The sequence below is a fragment of the Zootoca vivipara genome, chromosome 1 (assembly GCF_965207765.1).
Source record: "Zootoca vivipara chromosome 1, rZooViv2.hap1.1, whole genome shotgun sequence".
Classification (NCBI taxonomy): domain Eukaryota; kingdom Metazoa; phylum Chordata; class Lepidosauria; order Squamata; family Lacertidae; genus Zootoca; species Zootoca vivipara.
The window spans coordinates 86,105,630-86,133,628 of record NC_142582.1 but is presented as its reverse complement, the minus strand read 5'-3'; the positions used below and the strand labels follow the sequence as shown (position 1 = coordinate 86,133,628).

The window sequence follows — 27,999 nt, the reverse complement described above, 5'->3', positions numbered from 1 at the left end:
GAGAGCGAGAGTTTGCTTCGCAGGAGAGGAGCGAGAGGCGGATTGATCCGGGCAGGGTGGGCTTGGCGAGGAACGTGCCCAGCCTTTCCTCCCTCGGACGCTTCGCTGGTTGATCCCGGCGAGCCTCAGGACTCCTCTCCGAGCGGGAGTCTCCGGAGCAGCAACTTGGAGAGGTAAGTCTCCTAGTAACCTCCTCTCCCTGCGGGCTCTGCTCGGGGGCTGGGACTACTCGCAGCGCCTCCAACAAGAGCCCATTCTTCTTCTAGCAGGGGAAAGAAAGGGAGATTCCTTTTTTTGGGTCCCGTCCCCCCTGTTTTGGGAGGGCGGGACCGAGAAGGTAAGTTCCTTTCTTGGAAATATTCCCGAGCAAGGAGCCACAGGATCCCTGTTCCCTTTTTGCTGCGCTCGACCTCCTGCTCTGCGTCGTAGTTAAAGGCGCTCCGAGCCCTTTCGCCTCGCCAGACAGAGAGCGATTGTCGTCTTCGAGGCAGCAGCTGCGGCAGCTTCGAGAAGGTAACGCAGCGACTCTCGAGGGAGGGAGGGGAGGATAACTGAGCCGCCTTTATTTTCCTCTCAGGACGGCTGGCGGGCGCCCGGGGCTGCTCGCCCTCTTTCCACCGTCCTCCTCCTCCTCCTCGTCCCCTCCTCCTCCTCCCCAGTCAGGGCTGCTGCGCATGCAGAGGCGGCGGGGCGCGAGCGCGCTTCGGATCTCCCACGTTGCTGATCCAGCGGACATTCTTTCCGCTGGATTGCGCGGGGGCAGGTAGGTCGTAGCCTCTGTCCGGGGCGAAACTGCCGCCGCACCCACTTCCAAGATCTTCCCGGTGAAGGAGAGTCGGAATGGGGGGCGGGGAGGCATGGGTTTCTTACGGGTGGGAGGGACAGACGCGCTCGCCAACTTCTTCAGTTTTAAACATTAGGAACTAAGGATTTGGCAGCGTCCTGAACAGGTTTGTTTCATACTTGTGCTCCTCCCCCTCCCCTTTCCTGTCATCGCTAAGGCCGATAACTTTCGGGTGGGAACCCCTATGCTAGGGAGCACCCTCGCCTGATTGGTGCGTAACTGGGCTCGGGCGCGGGAGATAAGATGACAGAGCTCCTTTGTGAAGGAGGATCTGGTGCGAGCTGCTTCCCACAATGAAACTGGAAGCCGCAGGCCTTGCAGGGGAGTTTAGCAAGAGGGGCTGCCAAAGAGAGTAAAAGCCACTAGGATCCTTCCCTCCACACTTATTATTCCCCCGGCCACCGTCTACAACTTGATGTTTGAGGGTCTGGGTAAAAACGCTTATGCTTAGCCACCAAAATGAAATTTCCTCCAGCAGGAGATGGCTGAATATTACAGTTCTGGGCCAATTAGAATTTGATTTGTTTAAAAGGTGGGGTGCCAAATAAGAGTACAGTATAACACACAATTGGTGATCACAAACTAAGTCATGCTCTGAGTAGAGCCATTTATATTATATTGTTATTGGCTAGCTTATACTGTAGGCTAAAATTTAGTTGTTTGTAATATATAGATTGGCTTTTTAAAATAATTTTGTATTTAAAGCTTTGGGAATTCTGACTGGAAAGAAGGGGTGGGACAGTTTCAAGCTGTATAGCTTGTACGCTACAGAATTAAAATGGAAGTAGCAAGTCTTGCCAACATAAGGTGAAATGCAAACAGCTGCAGTATTGCTGCAGTTTTGTGCTGGGGAGAAAAAGTGGAAGGGAAGGTCCCCTTATAGATGCTGAGGATAATGTCTCTGTACGGTTGAGTGGCATTTTGTTGAAGACTGAGGTATGGACATGCAGACACCAGGGGTTGCTCTCTGAACCTGTGGGATCTTGTTACCTGGCTCCACAGATATTTTTATTTTTATTTTGGGTAACTCTGTCCATGAAGGAAAGAAGATAATATGTGTGCTGATATTCTTGTACAGGGAACTTAATACTGGATTTCTGCTGTAGCAAGAGAGAAAAGACCATCTGTGGTTTGTCCTTTCTTGGTCATGGAAGAGGTCAGAAGCTCCTCAAAGGAAATGTCAGAGGAGCTTTGCAAGCTGTACAAACCGTGAACCAGTACAACAGCTTTCTGTGCCAGCTAAATTTTACCTACTTGTTGCACTTAACACGATCTATTTATTTGAAGGGCTGGTCAAAAGGAGGAGGGAGAAAGCCACATGCAGCTTCAAATGTGCCTGTCTGGGTTACTCATACAGCAAATGGCTTCCAAAAATCACAAATACCAGGGACAGTAAAGTCAGTCATGAACCTATTTGCATGGAAATGTGTGAGGTTTTTACCGATGGTTAATAGTATAACTCTCAAATGCCTCCCATAGTATTAAAGAGTTAAAACATTGCTTTAAAAGGCGTATGTTCATTCCACTAAACTTTACGTTGAATAACATTAAGAGGATTTGCAATTATGAAGCAGAGCGTTAAACAAATGCTGGATAGAACTGACTGTTTCTAGGTGTGAGCCGATTGCTAGGTGGAGCAAGAATGGAATTTCTGCTACTGCATTACAGAGTTAGATGCATTGTGGCTCAGGGAAGGTTTGTTTTGCTTCTGGGTCTTCTGACAGTTCTGGCTGTTGAAGAAACTTAAGGGCTGCTTAAGTTGACACACACAGTTGCCAGTTAGGAAGTAGGAATGTATGAAATGCACTATAACTTTCCTGCCATCAGTCTGCTATCAGTTTTGGCTATTTTATTTTTTGAAATAGTCTTCTTCATACAAAATAATCCCTTCAGCATGCCAAACACAAGTGAGCCTTGCTGCTTCTCAAACCACTTTGATGTCTGCTAGGTGTAGGATCCCAGGTACTGTGAGGTGTAAGATTGCTCCTCAGTTTCCACCAGCCTGACTTTTACTCTCTGCAGAACCATGTTGCTACTTGCCCTAAACCCGGTGTATGGAGGAAACTAGAATAGGAGCACAAATTTTGTAGATTGTAGGACGCCGCAAAGTTAACTAGTTTGTCTCTGTTACTTACACCTTAACTGCAATACTGTTCGATATAAATTGATGTAATAAACTCACTCAGGAAACAACTGGAATAAGGGAAAATGAGACAAATATACTACGGTAGGCTATTTCCATAGGTACAAGGTACCGTAGCTTTTGGCATGATAAACCGTGAGATACTCAGTTCTAGGTCAGTCTTTGATGCTTCTTTGCACTGTTAGCATATGTAATCAAGTAACTCATATCTTAAAACTCTGCATGTTTGGGGCCTTGTGTTCAAACAGACACAAACCACTGGCTTTATCACTTAGCATCACCCCTGCAGATCTGTAAATCTTTAAAGCAGGCTGAATACACCATTCTAAAGCAGATCTTTCCTCTTACCCTCCTGTCACAGAACCTAACATTTTAGGCCCATTTACCAGGTTTAATTGAAATAAAGGTTGAATTCCTTTATCTTCATATGCCAACTTGAAACATACTGGTAGTTTGATTAGCTGAAGAAAAACATCTGGGCGGGGGGGGGGGGAGTTTCACTGCCTTATATAGCAGATGTGTCAGTTCCTGATCTGGGAGACCATGGAAGCCCTAGAACAGGCATCTCCAAACTGTGGCCCACCAGATGTTTTGGACTACAACTCCCATGATCACTAGCTAACAGGACCAGTGGTCGGGGAAGATGGGAATTGTAGTCCAAAACATCTGGAGGGCCGAAGTTTGGGGATGCCTGCCCTAGAAGCTCAAAAAGAAGTCATAACATTTAGGAATGGAGCATGTATGCGTAGTGATGTGTTTACAAGGTTTAAGATAAATAGGCTTTATCTTTTGCAAGTTACTGTGCATGTATTTGTTTATTATTTGTGCCCTGCTCCCAGGGTGAGTTACAAGAATAACACAATTAAAACAGGGACAAATGTATATTAAAACCAGAAAATAAAACAACAAACTAGCCAATGACAAAGTGAACAAAACAACAGCACAGAATAGTAATGCAGGAGGAGGAAAAACACCTACCCAAAAACACCCTATGTAAAAAGGGGTGACCCCCAACAAGTAGCTTCTTGATGCTGCAATATGCCCTTTGTGGGGGGTTGTCATCCCACAACCGGGACATCTTCTGGACCAAAGCTGCCATATTGTGCATTTGTGTGCATTTCATAGCTTATGCTGTGCACATACTTTGTGCACTGGGTATCCAAGTACAACTGCTTGATCTGTGTGTGAGAAACGTAAGTGAGAAACGTAAGTGTGGCCTGTAGTGATTAATATATTTGAAGGAACTGTGACTTACTAATCTATCCTGTTTTAGTACAGTACTGTAAATCTGTTCTGCTTTAGCATTGTAAATGTGTATCCTTATGTCATTTCGCCTCTCTTTCCTGAACTCCATTCCTAAACAACTTTTTCTCACTGGAGAAGATAAGCTTACCTGCTGAATGGAATGCTCTATTGCCCATTTGGAATGGTGGCTTTTGGCTTCAGTGAGTGAGGAGGAAAAATGGGCAAGGGAAGCTGCCCAGGGAAGCTGTTGGAATGCTAGTGATAGGAGGGTGGTTCTCTGCCTTACTGACACCAAATTATTTTATATGATTTGCGCTGTGTTTGTGTTGCTCTATTGTTTTATTTTGTTAGTGTTACTTATCATTTGTAAGCCCCTTTGCAATTCATTTGAATGAAATGTGGCATAGAAAAATAATCAGGCAAATCCTGGCCACTACGGCCTACAAAAAATCACACACATTCAGCATGCTAGGGTGATGACATTGGACTATTCTACAGGGACTCATTTGACAAGCTAGCGTAGCCCATGCTCTCTCAGCCATATTTCCACATTATTATACACTATAGGTACATGTATAATAATGATACTCTTTATCTTTTCCAGCAACACATTGCAAACATGTGGGATCACTTTTCTTTGGTATGAAGTAAGAGTTCAAAGATCATGAACTCTGTCTTTATTGCTACATTTTTGTTTTTAGTAGACATATTAGTGCCTGTTCACAGCCACACAAAAATCCTGGATAATAATAATAATGATGATGATGATGATGTGGGACAGCAATCACTTCTTCATCAGGAAAGACCAAAAAAGGGCTTAATTAAAATTGAATCAGGAAGTTCCTTCTCCAGACAATGAGTGTGTTGCTCTAGACTTCTCTTTGTTGAACTGAGTAGCTCTGCTTCTTTGAATATCAGTCATTGTTATTATTTCATTCATTGATTGCAAACACTGAAATGTGGGAACAAACCTGTTTCTGACTAAACGAGTGCTTTATTTTTTAACAGGATAGCTGGGGATTATGGTCCATTTGTGGGGTGCTGCTTCTCATGTGAATTGTACCTCAGATGCTCCAGGCTAAACATGTTGTGTTAGATGAACGAAGGCACTAGCCTCATTCTGCAAATCTGCTGTGATTTTTCCCCCCATTAAAAAAAACTTTTGGGTGTTTTAAATAAAGCTAAACTGATCGGTGCTGCCTGTCATTAAAACAACATTCTTCTAGACTTGAACTAAACATGCCCAAGGCACTAATTGCACTACTTCCAACTTCCTGATGAATGCTAGAGGTAGCCTGCCTAGTATTCTCCATGGTGGGTTTGTTCATACAACACCTGGAGGCATATTCTTCCTGCATAACAAAAACATTTCTGCATTTAGACAGAGATGGATGTTGGAAGGCAAGAAAACGCGAGCTCTTTCTGACCAGGATCTGGCATTAATATGTTAGCAACATAATATGATAGTACAGTACTTCTGTTGAGATGGATATGTATCAGTTGGGTAAAAGCTGAAGTACAAAGTCAGGCTTAAAAATGCTATTGGGAACCATACAGAACAGCAAAGATGTTTTAGGGCAGCAGCTACTACTTTGTTTATAAAGCTTTTTAGAGGCTTCAGTAAAATCCACCTTAAAGGTGAAGGCCTTGCTATAGCTATATGGGAAAGCTAAAAACAGTGGTCTGTCCTATGGAACTCAATTGAATTGCTCATACTGGTGTTCTTATTGTCTGCTGCTAACCTTTAATGTTTGAAAATCTGTAACAACTTTCTGTAGGTATATTTATAATGGTATAAATAACTAGATATGGTACTGTAGCTCAGCGTTTCTCAACCGGTGTTCTGCGGCACACTACTGTGCCGCGAGACGCTGGCTGGTGTGCCGCGGCGAGAAGGGCGATTTGCATTGTCATGTCGCTGACCCGGCCGGCTTCCTTTCCGGCGGGTCAGCGTTGTGTATTGGCGGCCGCCAGGCACGTGACAATGCAAATCGCCCTTCTCGCCGCCGCACGTCGCGGCAAAATTTAGAGTCGGCATCCAGCCGGAGGCCAGAGAGGGCGCCGCCGCCACCGCCTGGGGATGAGGAGGCAGGCGGGGAAGGCTGCGCAGGGCTTCCCTTCGCCGGGCCAGAGCGGCGGCGGCTGCCTGGGGCGGCTGGGAGGGAGGAGGCGGCAGCTGCGCGCCTGTGTCTGCCCGCCTGGGGTCTGTGTGTGCCGTCTAACGTGTCCCCGCTCGCTCCACAGGCTCTGCGCCTGGTGGGTCCGCCTGGCTACCGCGCAGCAGTTCTTCAGTGGCATGCTTTACATCTCCCCTCCAAACTAAACTAAATATAGGGCGGCACAGAGTTGGTGTGCCGCGGGATTTTTTTTCATAGAACAAGTGTGCCGTGGCCCAAAAAAGGTTGAGAAACACTGCTGTAGCTGCTTTATTCAAGAGCGCAATGTTGAGTTGAATGAGGTGACTAGTGAAGCTATACAGGATTTTCATTCTCCAGTTTGATTCTTAAACTGCATTCTCAATGATACGTTGTATGGGTTGAGCTTCATAGATTATCAGTTAAAAAAAACCTATTCTGTTTTCCAAAGGAAGGTATTATTGAGATGCTGTATTGTAGGATTCCAGATCATGAGACTGGATATTCTGTGAAATACTCTTAATTTCTTTTTGGAGGACAGAAAATAAAGAATTTCAAATTTAGACTGAACTGGAACAGAGAACATATATATGCTTGTTGCTTATATGGTTGAGAAGTTTGCTTCTCAAGTGGCTGTACTTCTTCAAAAACCAAGATGAGCAATCTGTGGTCCTCCTGATGATATTGGACTCCATCCCCCAACGTGCCTGACCATGGGCCATCCTGGCTGGTGGGAACTCTGGAGGGCCATAGGTTCCCCATCGCTGCTGTAAAACAAGGATGGCCAGCTGGTGACCTGTGAGTGACCTCCAGTCCTGAAATTAACTTTTTTTCAGGACCCTATTAAATTTCAATCAAGATAATAGTAACATATTTTCTAAAGTTTTCCTCTTGAAAAGGAAACAGTTTTCAAAAGTTGCAAGATGTCACACTGCTATAAATACAAAAGCCAGAGAGAGATGCAGTTCTCGGCCATGTGCACTATGACTTTGGAGCCCTTACTGTTAGATGATGCCAACGATGTTGCAGAACCTGAATACACTGATAAAATGTTTGGACTGACCTGCCAAATAAATTTCGGCCCCCAGCCCACCATCTGGAGAATATAGTGACTCCTGAGACTATAGAAGTTGACCTTCCCTTCTCTAACCTTTACACTGATATTACATGGGTATGGATATATCTGGTGTAAAGAAGGGAGAGGTCAGAATACTGGCAGGCTGCCCACACTTCTCTCTAGTCATCTGTGTCAGCACTTGCCTCACTTGATCCACAGCCTTCAAAAGAGGTAGCTGAGCACAGTATTGACCACACAATGCCTCCTACGCAGTAGTTTCTAGTCAATTATAGAGCCAGTTTCTGCTTGCTAGTACTGAGCTGTCATATCAATAGACTAGCATAGGGTAGATTTAAATCACTGACATCAGAACTACACTAGAATATATATGGGATTGACTTAAAAAGTGTTTTTCTTTTTATTTACAATGTTGTAGTGTTCACTGTTGCTTCTGTAACCTGCCTTGATTATGCAAATGAACTGCTCTGATCGGTTGGTAACCTTTTACACAACTAACTTTATCACAAGTTAAGACAAGTTCTGTGTTCTACAAGGTCTGAAAAAACCATTCTGGGAACAGGCTTGGTAAATACCTTACGGTCACACAAAAAAGAGAATGTAAGAAAGGCTGGCTATCTATATCTATCTATCATATATCTTTCTACCTTCTGTTTTCAGATTCCCTCTAGCAAATAATAAGCCTGGGGCAGGGGTCAGCCAACCTTTTCAGCAGGGGGCCCGTCCACTGTCCCTCAGACCTTGTGGGGGGCCGGACTATATTTTGGGGAGGGGAATGAACAAATTCCTATGCCCTTCAAATAACCCAGAGATGCTTTAAAATAAAAGCACACAGTCTACTCATGTAAAAACACGCTGATTCCCGGATCATCCGTGGGCCGGATTTAGAAGGCGATTGGGCTGGATCCGGCCCCCGGGCCTTAGTTTGCTTACCCATGGCCTAGGGAGTTAAACTCCTTAACTGATTTGTTGTGTATCACCTAGAGCTGTAGAGATTGATGGGATCTGCTACTTTTCAGGCCATTTAGTGTTTGTCCCATCCAGCAGTTTATCTTGGTAATCCTCAAAATAAACCTCCTGGCAGGCCAGTATTACTCTACTCCTATATTAAAAACGGGTGAGAAAGATGAAGCTGAGAGAGAAGCTCTTACTAAGTCGAAGCAGTGAATTAATAGTGGGGCTGAGCATTGGACTAGGGATCAAGCTCATAGCTTATGCTCTTAACTACACACACTGTAAAAGTGTGTGTGATACTGGTTCTAAGGCATGTCTGCTCACTCATTGGTTCTCTGGTTTCCAGAGCATCTCTTCCATAGTTCCTGATGTGTTTGGATTTTCCCTAAGCTTGACTTGAATAATCAATCATATGGTTAATGTTAGGTTTTTGAGAAGGTTCACTGTCATAAGAAGTCATTTATATAGCTGTTTATAGCAGAAGAGCCTGATATATCAGACCCCCGCTATTGTATACCTGAAGTCCATAGTGGAAAACGCTGTGTCATCACAAGTGTTTAAAGCCCTAATGGAGGTTTGGTAGCTGCTTTTCTTTAACCATTGCATCAAACAGCCTTTTGCCAATGCCACAAATGTGTAAGTATCCCACTCCTTCCTCTCTCCACTCCCCAGTAAGATTGAATTAAAACTGAGGGACATAAACATGGTGTTTCAAAGTGGTTTCATCAGCTTTAATGTGCATTGTAGCCATCGTGACTTATTTCAATATTAAACATTGATTAATCCTGGTTTAAACAGGTTTTGCTTCAGGTTTAAGTGTACTTGTTTGGCCACATTTGGAATCCTACCCAAAAAAAAAGTTTTATTGGTGAATCTTAACAGTTGAATTACCAGCTCTAGAGGAATGCATAGTATGCAGTTTGTCTAGTCTCCTCTTATCGTGATCAACTTATTTAAGTGGTCAACTATTAAGTGGACTTTGTTTAAAGTCTATACTAATTTCTTATATGATGCTCCTGCCTCATTTTGTTGCACACACTTCTTGTGAGTTTGTCTTGTTACTGCCCGTGCTTGGGAGTAGGGACTGCGAAACAGCAGTGCAACCCAACCTTGGCATTGTTGAGCTTAGAGGAGGAGTTCTTTCTATGTACCTTGATAAAGACTAGGATATAATCTGCAGTACAAGGTGGCGTGGCAAATGTCTAAAGGAAAGCATATACCTATGTTTTCGAGTTGTTTCTGTTTATACCCCCAGCCTTTTCGCCCTTTATCAGTGTGTGTGTTCTCTTATTTGCTGCTCAAGATTTCTTCAAATGATTAGTTTTTCCAGGCTGAAGTCCTTGGCAGATGTCTTCGCCTGGATAAGGCAATTGCTTTATCACATGACCTGCTATGTATAACTTTATACAGAGATTGCTCTCTGTATATTTGCTGTGTGCTTTTGCCAACATCTAAATGGAGGTAGTTGTGGTGAAGAACAGACTTAATGATCCCAAACTGGAAGCATCTTGATAAGTCTCGCCTGTGCTTATAATATGTCTGACAGAGGGCTGCAGAGATAGTATCTGAAACAGAAAACCTGGGATTAAAAGACACTAATTTTACAGAATGCAGACTAGGGCTCTTCTTCTGGAGTGAGATCATGATTCTCCATGTAGAAATGGGCAGGGCGTGTGAGGGTGTATGGAGAGAAACAATTTGCCAGCAATACTAACTGGGTGAAAAAACATCCTGAGGAATGTGCCTATATTACATTCTCAGAAACAACTATCAGTCTAAAGGGTTTGGGTTGTAAACCTGGCTAATGCTGGCAACATCCTTCCACTTGAGCCCATGAGCTCAGCGCTTTTCAGAAAGTGTCAATACAGTGATGACAATTTAATGCATATAGTGCAAACTTTGTTTTGCAGTTCTAGAATATTGTGACAGAAGCCGCAAGCCAAGAAGGGAGTATACTTCCCACCAAGATTCTATTTTTCTTATAACACTATCTTCTGTTAAAAATTAATGTAAATATTTGTAATAAAACAAAGTAATGAGGAGGAAGCTTTATTTTGCACCGCATTGTGTGCATTACGCAGGCACAATTACTACTGGAACCAAGTGGAAATCAGCAGTGGACCAGTTTTAAGGATTGCCAGCTAACTTCCTTTTTTCCAAAAGGGATGTACCACAGTTAGCTCCTCATGCCCATTGTTTTGAAAGGGACATTGGAACAGTGTCTTGTTGGGGGGAAATAACACAGTTGCATCCTGCATTCCTAAACATTAAAGCTTTGGCAATGTGGCGAGGAACATAATTGTGCTATAATGTCATGTTGTTTCTGTGAGCTGTTGTATGGCTTCAAATAGTCTTTTTTCAATATTATGCGGAAAAAAATAAATTGGTACGTCTGGAAAAACTGTCTAGCTTAACTTTCTTAGATGGTCACTTGTAAGTTTGTTTTGTTTTTGTTTTAAATGGGGGAGAGTCAGGCAAGCAGATCCCACATGCAGCTTGAAGTGGTCCAGTATTTTACCCCTTGGTTCTGCTGATTAGCATGAGAGGGTAAATAGATAACGTTATTAGATCATACTCTGGTTTTATGATGTGCCGAACCTTTAAAGCAGCTGTGGTTGATGGGAGTTGGAGGGCACCAAACATTTGGAGGGCACCAAGTCAGCCAAAGGCTGTTCTAAAGTAAAATTCCCACATGAAGATGGATAGATCGCAAGGAATAAAGTGGCATTGCACGTGGTTGGAGGCATAGCCTGCAGGGGAGTGGAAAGCTGTTACTGGCAAATTCTCATCAGCAGGAAGATCCAGATATAAAACATACAGAGATGTCCATGTTGCACAGATGGAAAGTTATAAGCTTTAAGGCCTAATTGGGGAAAAGTACAGTGAGTTGGAAGGGCACCTCTAGAGTCTCACAGAGGCTATGCTTTGAAAGAGAGCCATCATTATACTTTTTAGAATGTAGCTCTAAGTACTGTACTTGGGATTTTCAGAGTACAGTAGTTACTTCCATTCCACTGGCACTAGCCATCCCTCAAATGTTGTTTCTATTTGAGGACTAAATGGTACATTTTGTTTAATGTTGAGAGAGCTGATAAACCAGTTACATCTGGGCTCCTTTCCATGCTGAAGGAAATGTCGTCATCAAGGTTTTTCATGGATGGGGGGCCCTCCCGACTCACTCTTCCATCTGCTGTTCCCAGGCATGTCTCTCCCCGTACTCCTTCCAACACCCCCCCCCCAAAGAGGCCTCTAAATTCTGCAGAATAGGCTTGTGTACAGTTGTTGCTCTTTAGGGTTCAGTTTCTGGATGGCTCTGAACTTTGCCTTTCATGTTGTTTAGATTTTCTTCTTGGAGGAAGTAATTGAGTAAACTAGTTAATAGCTGTAGAAGTGTGAACAATGAATCTCTCCATCATCAAAGCAGAGGAACTGATTACAATGAGTAACAGAAAAATGGAGTTAGAATAAATACCCCCCCTTTCCTTTCCTTTTGCACTATTTTGTAATAGCTACATAGCCCTTCATATTAATGAATCCCAATAAATGTATCTTTGCCTTCACAAAGTTTTTTTTAAAGAGTTTTTGTTCTGATATAATAGCTTGGGGTTCCCCCCCCCAAAAAAATATAGGAATTATTATATCAGGCAGTGTTCACCTGGCTGGTGCTTTGAAGTGCTGGAACACATTCAATAGTTCCCTGAGTACATCGGGCACAACTAAAGGGTAAAAATGTATGTTCTGTATGTTAATAATAATAGAGTTGTCTGGTAGTCTGTCTGGGAAACTTGCTTGGGTACATGCCTGAAGCAAATATTGAGTGCTACTAAACCTAGAGCAATTTCTACATTACAGGAATGGGGGTGGGGGTGGGAATCCTCTGCAGTACATTGAAAAGAACCACGAACACAGTGAAACAAGTCATCAAACTCTCCAAACTGTAAATAGGGCTTGGTGGCCAATATTTTTTCTTCTTTTTGCAGTGATTCCTAATGTAAATAAAACACATTAAATGTAGTTCCACAAACTATTTTAAGCCTGTAAATGTGTTTTAAAAAATACCCATGTGCAATGGGCTGGAAATGATAAATGTTGCCCCATGGTTTGGTGTTTTGTTTTTTGGTTAATGCACAATTTTTCTGCTCTACTTGGCTCCTCTTGTTCTTTGGCTAGGGCACAGTACACAGATTGTGTCATCGTTGTTCCTAAAAGCCCTTGTAATCAAGGAGAATGCCATGGCAAGTAACAGGAATTCTAAGGGAAACATGAGGAATAGATGCAGTTTTTGCTATTGATCCAGTTATGTCTTTGGTTCAGTTGTTTTAGGAAGAGGTTGAAGAATGTATGAATCATTTGCAATTTTATCAATTAGAGAAAAGCCTCACTGTGTTTGTGTTTGTGTGTGTTGTGCTACAGTAGCTTTCCCCCAACCCAGTGCCCTGTAGTCAAAAATATCTGGAAGGCACCAGATTGGGGGAGGCAGCACTATAACAAGAAAGGTTGGTTTAAATATTGGGGAAACTGTCTGACTCTGATGTAAGCTGCCAAATAGGAAAGCAGGACAGCCAAGCTCTTCAAGGCTTGTCTAGAAGTGAAGGATGGTTTGGAAATGAACTCACTCCTCCCACAACATAGAGATGGGAGGGAGCAGTTTGGTTAAATTTATTGAGCTGGAAGTGATCTGGCTTTCATAAGTAAGTTGACATTGAGGTTAGAAATGTACACGACACAAATGGCAAAGTGCTTTGAAAGTACTGAAGTAATACAGTTGATTCATCTGGAGATGAGTCAGGAGAAGTGATACCATTACATATTAAAGTTAAAAATACCCCAACATCAGCTGATGAGGGTGGTAACAAGCAAATATTTAGCTGTGAGCACATATGCTATAAAATGGTACTATTTAGGTGCTGGGAGAAAGCTGAGGAGTTATTCTCTCACCTATTTCTGCATTAATGAATAATGGTGTCTTTTCCTTTAGATGTGGCACATTTGTTCACTTTTGGAGATAATGAAAGAAAGGTAGAAGCTGGAGAGCTCTAATTTCTCAATTGAGCAATATCTGTCTAGTTCCCCCCTTGGACTGAAGGCAAAATAAAATGTATGGTTGTCTGTAGAACTGCTGTGGACTGCATTCTGAATAAATTGGTGTCTGTTGGCAATACAAATTACAGTATCCTGAAACTAAGAAAATTATATGCTTAATGTTAGAGAAACATCTACAAAGTCATAGCTTTGGAGACAGGCTGGCTAAGCATATAAAGTCTAGTATAGATTTTTGAGGTACAGAAATATATTGGGCCCATATTACCAGCTACTGTATCAGGAGCACAGAGGAGTGTTGAGTCTTTGATCTGGCAAGCTGGTCTGTTTACATTGGAGACATCCAATATGGTTCCATATGCAGTTAATTCAAAGATTATTAACTGCTGGGATATTTAGGAAGCCGAGTGTCCTGAACTCCCTTAGGTTGACTCTTCTCTGACTTGCTGTTTTGCCAAGGTTTCTGGTGTGAAAATGTCATCTCCTGCTTGGAAGATGTGTCACTTGTGGGACTGGAACACTTGGCTAAATCTTCTCTGAAACTGGATCAGGCATTTGAGATAGGCATAGATTCCAAGGGAGAGGCCGGGAAATGCTTGTTCCTGGCTGCTTTCTCAACCAGGTGACTCTTCCTTAGGGAGTGCCCCCTGGACAAGGAAAAACACCCATTGCACAAATGTGCGTGCATAGGATTTACTTGCTGCTGTTCAGCACAGGAGCAACAGCTCCTTTGTTGAATACTAGCTTATCAAGCTCCTCTTCAAAAAGAATACTGTATTTAAAAGCTATACTGTGCCATAGCTGCAGCCCACAAAGTGAACTTTGGGTCACTCCAAAAATGTGAGTACTAGTGTTTCTTTATGTGTCATTTTAAAGGCCCAATGGATTAACTACAGGTGGCGGCAGTGCAAATCTTTAATTTAATCTAAGCAGTACAGGTATTTCCTGTTGCTTTGCTTGTTTCTTTACTGAATGATGACATGTTTCTTGCTATTCGTTTTCTTTGTTATTGGTGTCTGATTTGTATTGCGTGCAATGTATTTTTTGTTGGATTGTCTGATTATATTAAATCTCAATAATGTTTTGTAAAATCTAAACTAAGATTATTTATAATTGAAGTTGATGCAGAACAGTCTCTGCTCCTCACCACAAAGTTTGTCATAAGCTCTTGGTGGCCTTTGCTCAGTCACTTGTGCTCACATCCTGGCTAGTATTGTAAGCAGCTCTTCTTGTGACACAAGGTGGCAGGGAAGATAGAGAACACAGCGGGGACCTGGAAAGATTTCTTGTCTTGGAATCCACTTTCCCAGAGCTCTACTGAAAGCTGGCTTTAGTCTTGTTTATTTGCAGAATAATTAATATTAATAGTATAATAATGACTGTGGGTAGTGTGGTTTCAATGGAGTGATTGAGAAAATATTCCTGAAGTATGAAGAGAAAGTAATGAGTAGGTAGAAGGTCCTGCAGGTCCTAAATAGAACCATGTCAGGCTGGATCCCTTACTCCAGTTTGGAAACACTTGAATATGAGATTATACCAGTTGACCAGTTGAGCCCCAAGTCCCATAAAGATTACCTATACTTGCTGATGTGCTGCGTGTTTGGATGCAACATAGGGTAATAAAATACATTAGCTTTTATCAGGTCAGAATAGGTTGGATACCCTTGTGGGCAGCTTGTCTATTGGTGGGTGCTGCTGTCAACCACAGAAGCACTGAGTGGTCCTGTTGGTGGAAAAGCTTCAGGTGGTTGCACTTTTCTTAAACTTCCACTCAAGTGCCCAGGCACCACCTGGGTGTATTGAAGGGTGGTGCACAGGGAGAGGTTCTGTTTTCAGTAAACCTATACAGGTGGATAATTTATAGCCAGGCTTCCTGGAATGTGTGGGCATGTGATGACAGCAGTCCATATGTTTCAAAGCTATAGATCAAATAATTCAAGTAATGGGGAATTCCCCCCCACCCCTTTTAAATTCTGGCTTGTTCTGTGTTTGCCTCCCAACACAAACATTCTCAACTTTAACTCCAGAAACTGAAGAACTAGATGCTTTAATTTGTTTGATTTGGCATCTTAGTCGTTTAAATAACCCCTGAGCTGCAGATTCGGGACTATGGTTCTTGTGACTTTGGTGTTCTAGAAAAGTTTGTATGTTCAAAAAAACAAAAGAAACCCACAGACAGAGAGAAAGTGCTTATAATTTGAGAGGGAGGAGAGTGTTGGAGGGGCACAATTACTATACTGTAGTTAGAGAAACTCAATCCACTGTAGAGGAGGTAACCTTTCCCAAACAAGTATATTTAAGCTCTTAAAGCAAAAACAAAAAGACTGGGCTACCCCCATGGGCCACTCCTACAGTAACTTTACTTCTTAATTATTACACTCTGGGATCTCCCTGGTTTAGCTCGCAAGGAATCAGCAGTTGTGTTGATGTGTTTAATAACCTGAGTGGTCCCTGTATGAGCATCCCCACATGGTGCTGTGCATAAGTCAATATATATTCTGCCTGCAGAAGTTTGCAGCATTGCTTGGGGCCCAGTCGGAGCAAATCCAGCTGGGTAAACTTCATTTCCTAGCCTTTCAGATTGAAGAAATCACTTGTTGACTCAAATTATGTGGAAGCTGAATTTTGATTGTCCAAAGGATATTTATTGTTCAATGAGTGTTGTTTTTATTTAAGAATGAGATGCATCTTTTAAAACCATAAATAAGCATCATATTTATCTTGGCTATAGGATGCCCAGAGGAGGAAGTCAGGCAGATTAATTGGGGCAGGTGGGAGAGCTGGGCCATGGGCCAGTGCTGCCTGGGACAGGGGATCCATGTTTGTGTTGGCTCCTTCCGGTTGGTGAGGAGCTGTTGCTTTGTACAGCTGTCCTGACCGGGCCTTTTCATACCACCCTGGTGCTTCTAAACTCTGGGGTAATATCTTTTTACACTAGGACGTGGCATATTTCCAGTATATTTGCTGCAGAGCTTGGATTGCAGGGGGTAGCTGCTCCTGTTGCTTTTTTAAGGGTGCCCCTCCCTAGATTCTGCTGAAACTGAGAAGAACACTCTGGGTGAGAGGGTTTTCTTAATTGTCAGATGCAGTAGCTGTATCTGAGCCAGGCCAATGAGAATTGGCTACAAAGCTGTGTTGACTCCACTTTTTCCAGTGTACTAAGCAAGCACTTTAAGAACCCAGAGAGGTCCCTTCCATCTCTTGGTATCTGGCAGCCTTGTGTTTGGGTATGTAAATCTGTAACGAAACTGGGACTCTTAAAACGTGTGTGAGGCATAGCTGCCAAGTTTTCCCTTTTCTCGCGAGGAAGCCTATTCAGCACAAGGGAATTTCCTTTAAAAAAAGGGAGAACTTGGCAGCTATGGTGTGAGGGAAAGTGAGCCAGTTAGTTGTGAGGGAGTCTTTGGGCTTGCTTGGTAGCTGATTTAACTTCCTTGGTAGTCAGGTGAGCTAGGGCTGTTAGAGTTTTCAGTAACTAAACCAGGTGCATGCATTTAAAAACTCTTTCCCTTGTAACAGGAGAGGGCCGATGTGGCAACATAGCAGTGGTTTAATCACCTTCTGTTTGGGTGCCAGTTTTTCTCTTAAGGATCTCTCGGAGCATTCAGTATCATGGAAACTATTGCCACAAGCGTTTAAAGGGAGGATGAAACCCAGTCCTTTGTGCCATGGGAGCTCTGCCTTGCCATGGGAGCAAGTCGGATACCTTTCCAGGGTGTGGGGGAGCTTTTTATAGCAAGGAATGTGCAAGAGGCAATGAGCAACAGTCAAGTATGTCCATCAGTCATTAACCATGAGCTAACCTTTATAATGAACTATGATAATGGAATCCTCCTGTCACCAAAACAGGCTGTGGAGGGTGCCTGGGAACCTCTATTTTTGCTGTGTACATTACATGCATGCCAGCTGAGACCACTGACACAGTCTTACCAGAATTGCAGTGACTAGACAAGCATGTGAATATTGGCGAGTGAATTATCTAGGAAAGTGAGGAGGTGGTTTTAGGGTAGCTTGACTAGTGCGGTCACACTGGGTGCCTCATTGCTGGAGGTGCCAAAACAGTGCTATAGGACAGAGCACAAGAGGTAGGGGTGCCAGGTGCCACTATAATTTGAGAGCCCAAAGTCTGCCACTGGAGGCTGCTGCTAGGGTGAAAAGTGAGCAAATGTACCACAGTGTAGCCACTCTTGTGACGGTAAGATATAACTATGGTCTACTTAAACCCAAGAGCTCAAGCGCTGACAATATTATTTTGTTCCGCTAAACAGCTTGGTAAGTTCTTTTCCATCCAGAAAGGGAACAAACAAAAGTCCTTTGATGATATCGTAAGAATCAAGGCAATCTTCTGAACCTTGGAGATTGACTGATGGCATTAGCTTTTTGTAGGCAAGGTAGTAATTCTGAATATTACATAGGGGCTCGGATGTACTGAAACGACACATCTAGTCCCTTAAAAATCTATATACAGTCTTCCTCAGTGGATTCAGCTGTTGCAGGAGCAGCTTCCAGATTTCTCCCCTGGGACAGAGATGCCTTACCAGAGATGCCTCCCACGCTCCTCACTGTGAACTGAATTGGAAAAGTAGGCAGCTAGGGGGAATGTGCCTTTGTACATACTTGGACATGTCCCAGTCTGGTCCTAACCCAACTCCTCCCAGCATTATGGAAAATACTTGTCCTGTAAGTACTTTGTGCTACTAGTGGTACTTATATGTGAAGATTCCCCCACAAGGAACCAGAAGGCCTACCTCATTCTTGTCCCTGTAGATAGTGACCAATATTCCCATTCAGTATAATGGGGCTAGCCTGTTTGGGTTTGGATAACTCTCTACTTTTCAGTGTCTCATTGGAATTGTCATGTTCTGCTACATAAACAGTTGTTTTGCTTTTCTTCCCAGCTGCTCCAAAATCTGCAAAAATTCTCTGCTGCAAGGAAACCAGAGTGATGTCATCAGAAGATGATACTGGTGGGGAGGCGCCCAGTGGCAGTTTCTGGGAGGTAAGAGAGGACAAGAAGGGAATAAAAGGGTTCCCCTTTGTCTAGATCAGGCATCCCCAAACTTCGGCCCTCCAGATGTTTTGGCCTACACTTCCCATCATCCCTGACCACTGGTCCTGTTAGCTAGGGATCATGGGAGTTGTAGGCCAAAACATCTGGAGGGCCGCAGTTTAGGGATGCCTGGTCTAGAGTCACATAGGATGTGCTAAGAAATACGAAATCAACCTTGGTTTCAGTACCTCCTGACAGAGAAGTACTGACAGGAAGCCTAGGACAAGTTGTCATTGGATACCCCTTTTTTAAATGGTTCCACGATCCTTAGTGCTGAATAATAATAATAGTCCCTGGAATGTGTTTCCATAACAGACAAGCCAGTTACCGCCCCACCTTCCTTGCTCCAGCTGAGAATTTGGGCGGGGTCCTGGGATGGGAGTGAACCTAGAGCTCAGAAGCCTTCAAAAGGCTTGCCTGTTCTGCCTAAAGATATATCTGAGATGTGTGCAAGAATGACTGATGGTGTTAATCTAATTTCAGCCTGGCAACTATAAGCGGACAGTGAAGCGGGTGGATGATGGCAGCCGGCTGTGTCACGACCTTGTCTCCTGCTTCCAGGAGAGAGCCAAAATTGAGAAGAGCTATGCACAGCAGCTAACAGACTGGTCCCGCAAATGGAGGACTGCTGTGGAGAAGGGTACAGTAGAGAAAGCACATCACTCAGGATGGAACTCCTGTCTCTTTAGGGAGGAGGAGGAGGGCGGCACTTTGAAGTCTTGTGCAGGGAGACCCCAACACTTTGAGTTTTCTTTCCCCCTCAGCTAGAACAAAGAGTTAATTAAATAGAGGTGCTGACCTGGCAACCATGAGCAAGATAACATCGTATCTTGGGGTTAGGCAGGGAAATCAAAAAGTTAATAAATTTGTAGAGGAATAATGAGGAATGTTTAAGGATGTTTTTGTTTTTTAAAGAATACCAAGGGGGGAGAGAGGACAGGATGTAGCAAGGATATAGTAAAGGATTAGATTTAGTTTTAAGTGTATTGTGGAAAAAACCTTTCGGTTTTCATGTATTTGTTCTAAGTGTCAGTATAAACATTTTTCTAGGATTAAAGACATAACATAGTCTAATTGACATGTGGCTGGTATGCTCCATATTTCCCTCTTTTTTATTTACCTACCCAGCAAATATTTAACTATTTATTTGTTGGGTTATTGTGTGGTTAAAATACTTTACTTAATAAAAGAAAATAAATGTGTTATTTGTTCCATTTTTCACTACTGCTGTTATGGAGGACTCTGCTCAAATTAATTATCATACAAGAAATGGCTTTGTTAAAACAAGTAAAGCTGATGAAGGGTTTTAGTTTTGTGGGAATGCCCTCAGAAAGTCTATGGCAGGGGTGAGGTCCCTCCAGCTCACTGGCCAGATTTGGTCCTTGAGGCCATGTTCCCCAAACCACACCCACCTGCTCCCATATATGACATCAGGTGTGGGGCAGATAGAGACACAAGTGGATCAGCTGTGTGACCAAGTTCTCTGCGGAGAACTCAATCATGCAGGTGATCTCTGCAGAAAGCATGGTTGAAGTCACTTCCCTAGCTGTTGAACACTTGAGTTCAAACCTGCTTGATTGGCTGCATGACCCATGGAGCCGATCCCTGAAGGAGGCAAAATTGCAAGCCTTAAACTTGGTACTTTGCCAAGCATAGGGTTGGCAACACCTCTTGTGCTGCGGTTCACAAGATACTTAGACAGGTGAGTGGGGCAGCCCACCTGGCAATCACCTGATGTCATGACATCAGCTGCCTCACAGGTGGGTTGATCCGCCCACCTGTCAAAAGTTGGCTTGCAGAGTGCGGGCATGGATAACCATCTGACCTACTAGGCCAAAACGATTCCCCATCCCTTGTCTATAGGATAAATTCTGAGGGGAAGACAATTCTATTTTCATGGCTTTTAGCTACTGTCCCATTAATTGAGTGCTAAGTGCCACACAGGTCAGAAGAATTCATCAGCCCACAGAATCTGGTCAACAGAAACTTGTAGGAGGAGCAAAAAGTAACCTGGCACAGTGTACTGGGAAGGCTATGTGTGATGGTAACAAGTAGGCGATGAGAGACTTGGGTGCAGGTTGGAGGACTGCCAGTATAAATCTAGATGATCATTTCTTGGATTATAAAGATGGGGAGTCAAATCAAGTTTTTATGCAACAGAGACTGAGCAGAAGTTTGTTGGCACACACTCTAGTTGCAGTTAGCTAGGGTTGAGCTCAGCAAACTTTCTGTAGGAGGCAAATTCACTGCCTCACACTACTACCGGTATCCATATGTGTTCCTCCCATGCATCTCTTGCTTTTTGAGCAGTAAATGTACTTTTGAGATAGATGACTTTGGTAACAAACAAAGCCTTGGCTTCCAAACCTGGTTCCTTCTGTACTTGCATAATTACATTGCCATGTCACCTTTGTTGGTTCATCTAGGCCCTCAATATGGCACACTGGAAAAAGCCTGGCATGCATTCCTGACAGCTGCAGACAAACTTAGTGAGATCCATCTGGAAGTACGGAACCGCCTGGCTGCTGAAGACTCAGACAAGATTAAGGCCTGGCAGAAGGAAGCCTACCATAAACAGATGATGGGTGGCTTCAAGGAGACAAAGGAAGCAGAGGATGGATTCCGCAAGGCCCAGAAGCCCTGGGTGAAAAAATTGAAGGATGTGAGTAAGAAGTTGCAAGCAGGAGATGGGGGAATAAACAGAATATCAAACATCTCGATAGGCACCCTTGGAATTAGTTGATTAATCAGCTTTATGGTCTGGGACTTAACGATGGCAAAACAGCTCAGTCAGCCTATTGTCCAGCCTCATGTTGCTGGTCATAGGTTAGGCAGTGTTGAGATGTAAATTGCACTTTGCTGCTTTCTTGCCACTTCCTCTTGAATACAGCTGCTTGTCTGTGTTTGTGATGGGAAATAACACTGCTGATACATTATTCCATATATATCTCTGTTAGGTGGAAACTTCAAAAAAGAATTACCATAGTTCTCGTAAGGAGGAAAAGACGGCACAGACACGCGAGAATCATGCCAAAGCCGATTCCTCTGTGTCGCAGGAGCAGATGCGTAAACTGCAGGAGCGTGTCGAGAAGTGTGCTCAAGAATCAGAGAAGGTAGGTAATGTTGGAAGGTGGTACTTTGGCCATTGACACTCTTAAGATGAAGAAGAGTCCTAAAAGCAGGAACAAAAATCAGGGCCTTTTCTGTGGTGGCCCACCAGCCTATGGAACGGTACCAGGGAGTGGTTAGGCAAGCTCTGTCACAAATCTCTCTTAAGCAGACTTTTAAAAGCTTTTTTAGAATGCCCTTTAGAGATTGAAATGTGATGGCAGCAATTGCTAGTTTTGTCTTATTTTAATGTTTGAATACAATGTGATTTTATAGTTGTATAATTGTTTTGTGTGTTCTGAAAAGCATTTTACTGTTTGTAAACTGCTCTGTTAGGTAACCAACCAGAAAAGTGGTGTGGCAGGTTTTACAAATTAAATAAAAGAAACAAGCTTGATTTTGGATCTTTGTTGCTGACTAAATTCTGTGGGTGGAGAGGCAGCCCAGTGCTTCAATGGATAGTCCTTTAAGCAGCTGGGCCCTTGCCTTTGGCTGCAATGTTTGTTGTTGTTGTTGTTTAGTCGTTTAGTCGTGTCCGACTCTTCGTGACCCCATGGACCATAGCACGCCAGGCACTCCTGTCTTCCACTGCCTCCCGCAGTTTGGTCAAACTCATGTTCGTAGCTTCGAGAACACTGTCCAACCATCTCGTCCTCTGTCGTCCCCTTCTCCTAGTGCCCTCCATCTTTCCCAACATCAAGGTCTTTTCCAAGGATTCTTCTCTTCTCATGAGGTGGCCAAAGTATTGGAGCCTCAGCTTCACGATCTGTCCTTCCAGTGAGCACTCAGGGCTGATTTCCTTCAGAATGGCTGCAATGTTTGCTGCCCCCTAACCAGAGAACTCAAAGCATCAAGGCCCTGTTGAGCACTGAATGGTGCTCATGGAAGAGAGCTGTATAAGTCAATTACTGTACTCTCAGTCAACTGGTGAAACTAAAAGAGTAACCAGCAAGAAACATGGGTCCCACCTCAGTCCCAATATGCCTGAGCATTATAGGCAGTCAACAGCTCACAAATGTTTTGTTTTGGTTCCCTACAGTGCAAGGAGCAGTATGAGAAGATGCTGGAAGAGCTCAATCGCTACAACCCTCGGTATATGGAGGACATGGAACAGGTCTTTGAGGGCTGTCAGGAAGCAGAATGCAAACGGCTGTGCTTCTTCAAAGAGATGTTCCTGGATCTGCACAACCATCTGAACCTGTCTACCAATGATAGGTGTGTGTTTTGTGTGTGTGTGTGTGTAAAAGAGGGCTTCTCTGCCCTTATTGCATCCTGTGGAATGAGAACTATTTAAGTTTTTCCCCCACTTGAAAGGTTACATCTCCTGGCACTGTAGGAACATATTTCTATTTGTCCTTTCCTACATGCCCATGTAGCTTTCCAAACAGAGTCCCTTATGCTTGCTGTGTGTTTCTTCATGCCTGCAGCTTCCATGCACTTTACCGGGATTTGTATCAGGGAATAATGGCTGCAGATGACCAAGAGGACCTGAAGTGGTGGCGTCAAACCCATGGACCAGGCATGGCTATGAACTGGCCTCAGTTTGAGGTAAGCCATCTCTCTCTCTGGTGGGAAATACTAGGGAACATGCCCCCTTTGGGTTGTAAAGCAAGTCGTGTCTTGTATCATCCTGCTGATATCGGCACTCCCCACTATTTCTCTATGGAATAGAAAGGAGATGCACAATATACCCTGGCATGATAGGAACATGCAAAGCTACCAGCCCAGAGTATTTGTCAATCTAAGCAAATATTGACTACACTGCACTCCAGGGTGTCACGAAGAGGTATAACCTGATCCATTTTTAGTGTTGTTGTCTGGGATCAAACCTGGGACCTTGTTCTGCAGATAAGCAATAAGTCCCCCTCCACATAAAGGATCTCCATTGTCTGTGTTGGATGGGGGAAGGGGAGGAAGGAAGAATTCAATTAATCTTCTGAAGTATTTTTGGAACTAGGGACTGATAACTTTCTCCCCTCTAGGAATGGTCTTTGGAGACACAGAGGGCAATCAGCAAGAAGGAAAAAAGTGGGAAAAGCAGTGAAGATGTGACTTTGACTAGCATTGTGCCTGCAGGTGATGGTGTGAAACAGACCCCTACACCGACAAAGCAAAGGCAAGTTGCAACCTGTAACACCCTGGTTCTAGAGCAGAGAGGGCAATGTTATTGCAGGATAGCTGACTCATCCAAAATAGGTATAGCAATTTTTCCGCTTCCCTTTGAGAATATGAATTCCCATTAACAAGAGCATACAGAGGCTAGGTCCTTGCAAATTTTGAGATAAATGCCATAGTCTAATGGAATGTAGGGCTGTTGTTGGACCAGCTGGAAGGGCAGAAGCTATGACTGGCACAGTCCCTCTCCTCTGTCCCGCCCTGATGTAGCTTTGCTTAGTCTCAGAGTGAGGATGCTGGCAGGATTTCCTCTCCAGCTGTTGCTGATCTCAGGGAAAGAAGAATATTCCTCCAGCTGCAACAAAGGCAGCCCTGGATTCTTGATCTGCATCTGTTCACTATGAAGAGAGATGTCAGCTAGCCAGGCCCTTCTTACTCAAAAACAGTTCATGTTAGTTCTACAGTGAAGTTGGTAGATAGCAAACATTCTGGCTTTCGTAGCTAGGTGCTGTGCATCCAAAACTCGGCCAGATGGCATACTGAGCATGCTGGTCCCGTGGTTGCTGGCACAAGATTACAAAGAAGGAAAAGACAAGAGAAGTACAGGAAATAAAAAATTCCTATCTTAACCTTTACTGCAATGTAGAGTCTGCTTTTGTTAACATGAATATCACTGGCAGTAGATATTCTGCAGCATAACCTTGCCCGTTTCTCGATTTAAAAAGGCTTGTTTGCCAATCCACAGGTATTCATACCAGGAGGAGCAAAACAGTCACTTCTATGATACCCTGAAGGCCTCGGCCTGTATGAAGTTAGTATGAAACTTAAGACTACTTAGGGTACCTGTTTCCTTGCTTCTCCTTTGCTGTAGCTTCTTAATACTTTCTAGTTAAGGAGATGAGCAATGTTAGCACACTCTTTTTCAATTTCTCCCAAATAGGCACCTTTTTAGCTTTCTTCAAATAGACCACCTTCTTCCTACCCTGATTGTAGTCACTTAGGGCTTTTAATGTAGTTATTTCCAGAGCTGGTCAAGGTTACTGGAAAGATTGTGTTTTTGAAGACCTGCTATTCTGCTCATTCTCGTTCTCTCCCTCCCCCCTCCCCCTCCCCCGGGCTAATGGTGACTTCTTTGCCTTTCATATTTTGCATCTTCCTCTTATTCTTCTCCTAGAAAGATGCATGATTTGGAAATGGGACGCTTTAAATAAAGAAGGAACTTTGGGTTTTAAATGGCCTTTCTTTCCCATTCTTCCTCTTCCCCTATCCCGTCGCACAGTGGAGGGAAAGAAGAAATCTCAGAGTGGTCGGATGAGGACACTCCCAAGAAGCGCCCAGAGGTCAATGGGCATGAGGATGACATAAAGGTACCAGGCGTGCGGGTGCGAGCACTGTATGATTACGCAGGACAAGAGGCTGATGAGCTGAGCTTTAAAGCAGGTACAAATGCACTAATCTTCTAACTTGCTTGCTGGTGTGTTTTTGGGGTATGGATGGAAATTTTCCAGTAAGACCTGGATGGCCCCAGGATGCCTCTTGCCAAACACTTTTGAGAGAATCCTATAATAAACCGAGCCATTTATGAAAGGGGTCAGCAGCATGCTAAGAAACTGCAGAGAGAGAAAAAACTAATGGGGTACTTTTTAATGGGGGATAGATAAATTATTTCAAAGTTCTTCCAAAGGGACAGGAAAAGGCACGGACTTGCTCCCATTGTGGGCTCTGAAGGAGGATGGCTGTTGCTTCAAGCTGCTATTCCTTCTTTAAAAATACTTTTATTAAGTTTTGTAGATACAGGAATATAGTGGGAGAAGATAGGGAAGAAAAGAGTCCTACCCCCCCCCCACACATTCCCCTAATCTGATGTGTGCAATTCTCATCCCAAATTGTCTTTCCATAGAAGCCTTTGTGTTCCAGGTGCGCAGAAATCCTGTTCTTTTCTCTCAGCATCTGAAATAAAACATGACCAGATATCATAAAACTTGTTGGTTGGTTGTTCATTTCTTCTGGCATGTAACTCGTGAGTCAATTTTTCCATTAGCGCCAAGTTCCATGTTTGAATATTCCACTGCTGAGTTAGCATCCAGGGATCTCCAATGCTTGGCAGTAGAGATGCTGCTATTCCCAAGACTTCCTGTATGTAGCTGGGCCTGGCCATTTGTGTTCCATATATTTTCCATGCTAAATGGCCAAAAATGCTTCGCTATACCAGGACTGTGTTCCCTTGCTCAGTGGCAATGAAAGCAGAGCTGCATATAGAGAAATAACACATAAAGGGGAACTTGGGAGCAGGAATCTTTCACGAGAAGCTGGCAAATTAACATAAACTTTCAGCACAATATGCCAGCCCAGATGGAGAGGCAGTCATCTCTTGTCACCAGTGACATAAAATGAATGTTATCACACACCTGTTTCTCTGGATGGCTGTGAACATGGTAATGCTAGCCTTGCTCTGGGGCTAGTGGCTTGCCACATGGCCAGAGCCACAACACAATAAACTTAAATAGCCTTATGCTTAGTGATCATCTGATCCCACACTAAAATAGGTTTTTTATCCACCAGCCTGATCTGCTGGGAAGCACATAGGAATAGGGGCCATCTGAATCTTGGGGATTTCATTCATGCTTTAAAAATGTATTTTGTAGAAATGTGATTTTTTTCTTTTTTTTACAGGTACTAAAATCTTTCAAAACCCAGTACTTGGGTTTGCATGAAACATGCATTGCTGAGTGATCATTATTAAATATTCTAGTACCAACTTATTTTGCTTGATCTGCCTGTAGTAACTAATTAAAACAGGAGTACTGTAAGAATATCTGTAGCATGAAATAAGTACAAGAAGTAGACCCAAGCTGCTTTTTGGTTTATCGTTTGTGAAAAATCCTTCCAGGCACCATCCTGGTTTGTTTCTGCCTGTCATGTCTTATTTATTTATAAAATATTTGTATACCACTATATCAAAACAGTTTACAGCAGTAAAAGCATAAAAAGTTAAAAAATATGTCCATGAAGATAGGGATACTGAGCTTTCAATACTTTGTTTGCTGTGGTTTGTCTAGCTTACTGCATATAATGTGAGCTGAATTTATTGATCTCTGTCAAAGAACAATTCATCAGTTTTTCTTTTTGCTTTGCCAGGGTCGTAGTGTATACCCACGGGCTTATGGGAACTGGGTCACTCCTCTTTTTAAAACCTAGTGGTGCCTCTTCCCTATCTAAATACTTCAATAACATGCATTTTTATAGTTAATGCAGATAATTTGTTATTTCACTGAGTCAGTTGAACTGATGCACTATTTTCCTTTTGTTGCTGGACATGATATTTTTTAAGTTGTTCTCCTTAAATAGAAAGTTGGAGCAAGTGCTGATGCGTTTTTTTAAAAGGCAATATCTGGATGGTTACACCCCTTTCAGGTGGTCTTTAACTTCACTAATGTGTGAATTCTGCATGGCGGTTGACTCTTCAGCATGAGTCAATTGAGATGACATGGGAAGCTGGAGAGGGTAACACTGTCTAGGAAGCATCTTCTGGCTGCTAGTGCCCAAGAGCTTTTAAGATGCTTCTCTGTACAATAATGGCTTTGTTCCAGTAGGCCACTATAATATAGTTGTATGGAGAATGAAGGCTAACACTGACCCTAAACTCATTTGGAAATGAGACACACAGATTTCAGTGGAATTGTTATTAAATAATTGTGCATGGTATTTCAACCTTAGTTTTACTTCCACGTGGGTGCATTGCCAGCATCTCTGGAAACCAGAAGGGGAAAACAAGCAAGTCTCATTTCATTTTAGTGAATATCTAAACCAATGAAACCTTGCCTTGTTATTCATTCTGAGATTTTTCTTCCTCTAGGTGAAGAGCTCATGAAGATCAGTGAAGAGGATGAACAGGGCTGGTGCAAAGGCCGGCTTCAGACCGGTCAGGTTGGACTATATCCTGCTAATTATGTTGAGAAAGTCATTTCATGATTGCTTCCTCCCTTCCCCCTTAAAGTGTGCACCCTGCAAGCATTTTCTCCAGAGGTCACCAAATCATTGGCCTCCAACTTGCGTCAAAAACCATGAAAACAATCTGGAACTTTCTGAGGACACTCTTATTGTAACCAATGCTTCATTGTAAACATCTAGAATTATGGTGATGATTTTTTTTCTAATAAAGGTATAGAAAATTTTCTGAATCCTGTGTGTTATAATGGAATAGAAGGTGGAAAACGCCCCGTAAAGCTCAAAGCACCCAAACTCCTTTCCTCTTTTGTGCAGCAATTCCAACAAGCCTATTGTCTGCCA

The 27,999-nt window shown here is 43.2% G+C and overlaps 1 protein-coding gene across 24 annotated transcripts; it reads left to right on the top strand.

Annotated features, from left to right (window-relative positions):
• On the top strand, nt 1-27,890 carry PACSIN3 (protein kinase C and casein kinase substrate in neurons 3). Of its 24 annotated transcripts, none has more exons than XM_035115034.3 (11): nt 1-173; nt 18,335-18,435; nt 18,970-19,126; nt 20,913-21,148; nt 21,444-21,599; nt 22,634-22,809; nt 23,022-23,142; nt 23,577-23,710; nt 24,455-24,520; nt 24,989-25,076; nt 27,566-27,890. In XM_035115034.3, exons 2-11 carry the CDS (start codon nt 18,382-18,384, stop codon nt 27,578-27,580), a joined length of 1,203 nt encoding a protein of 400 aa, XP_034970925.1. In that variant the 5' UTR covers nt 1-173; nt 18,335-18,381; the 3' UTR covers nt 27,581-27,890. The 24 variants fall into 24 exon arrangements, with proteins under 24 accessions (XP_034970925.1, XP_034970873.1, XP_034970891.1 ...); XM_035114982.3 differs by having other exon boundaries at nt 24,989-25,149; XM_035115000.3 differs by having other exon boundaries at nt 1-513; nt 24,989-25,149.
• The last annotated feature ends 109 nt before the right edge of the window (nt 27,891-27,999 follow it).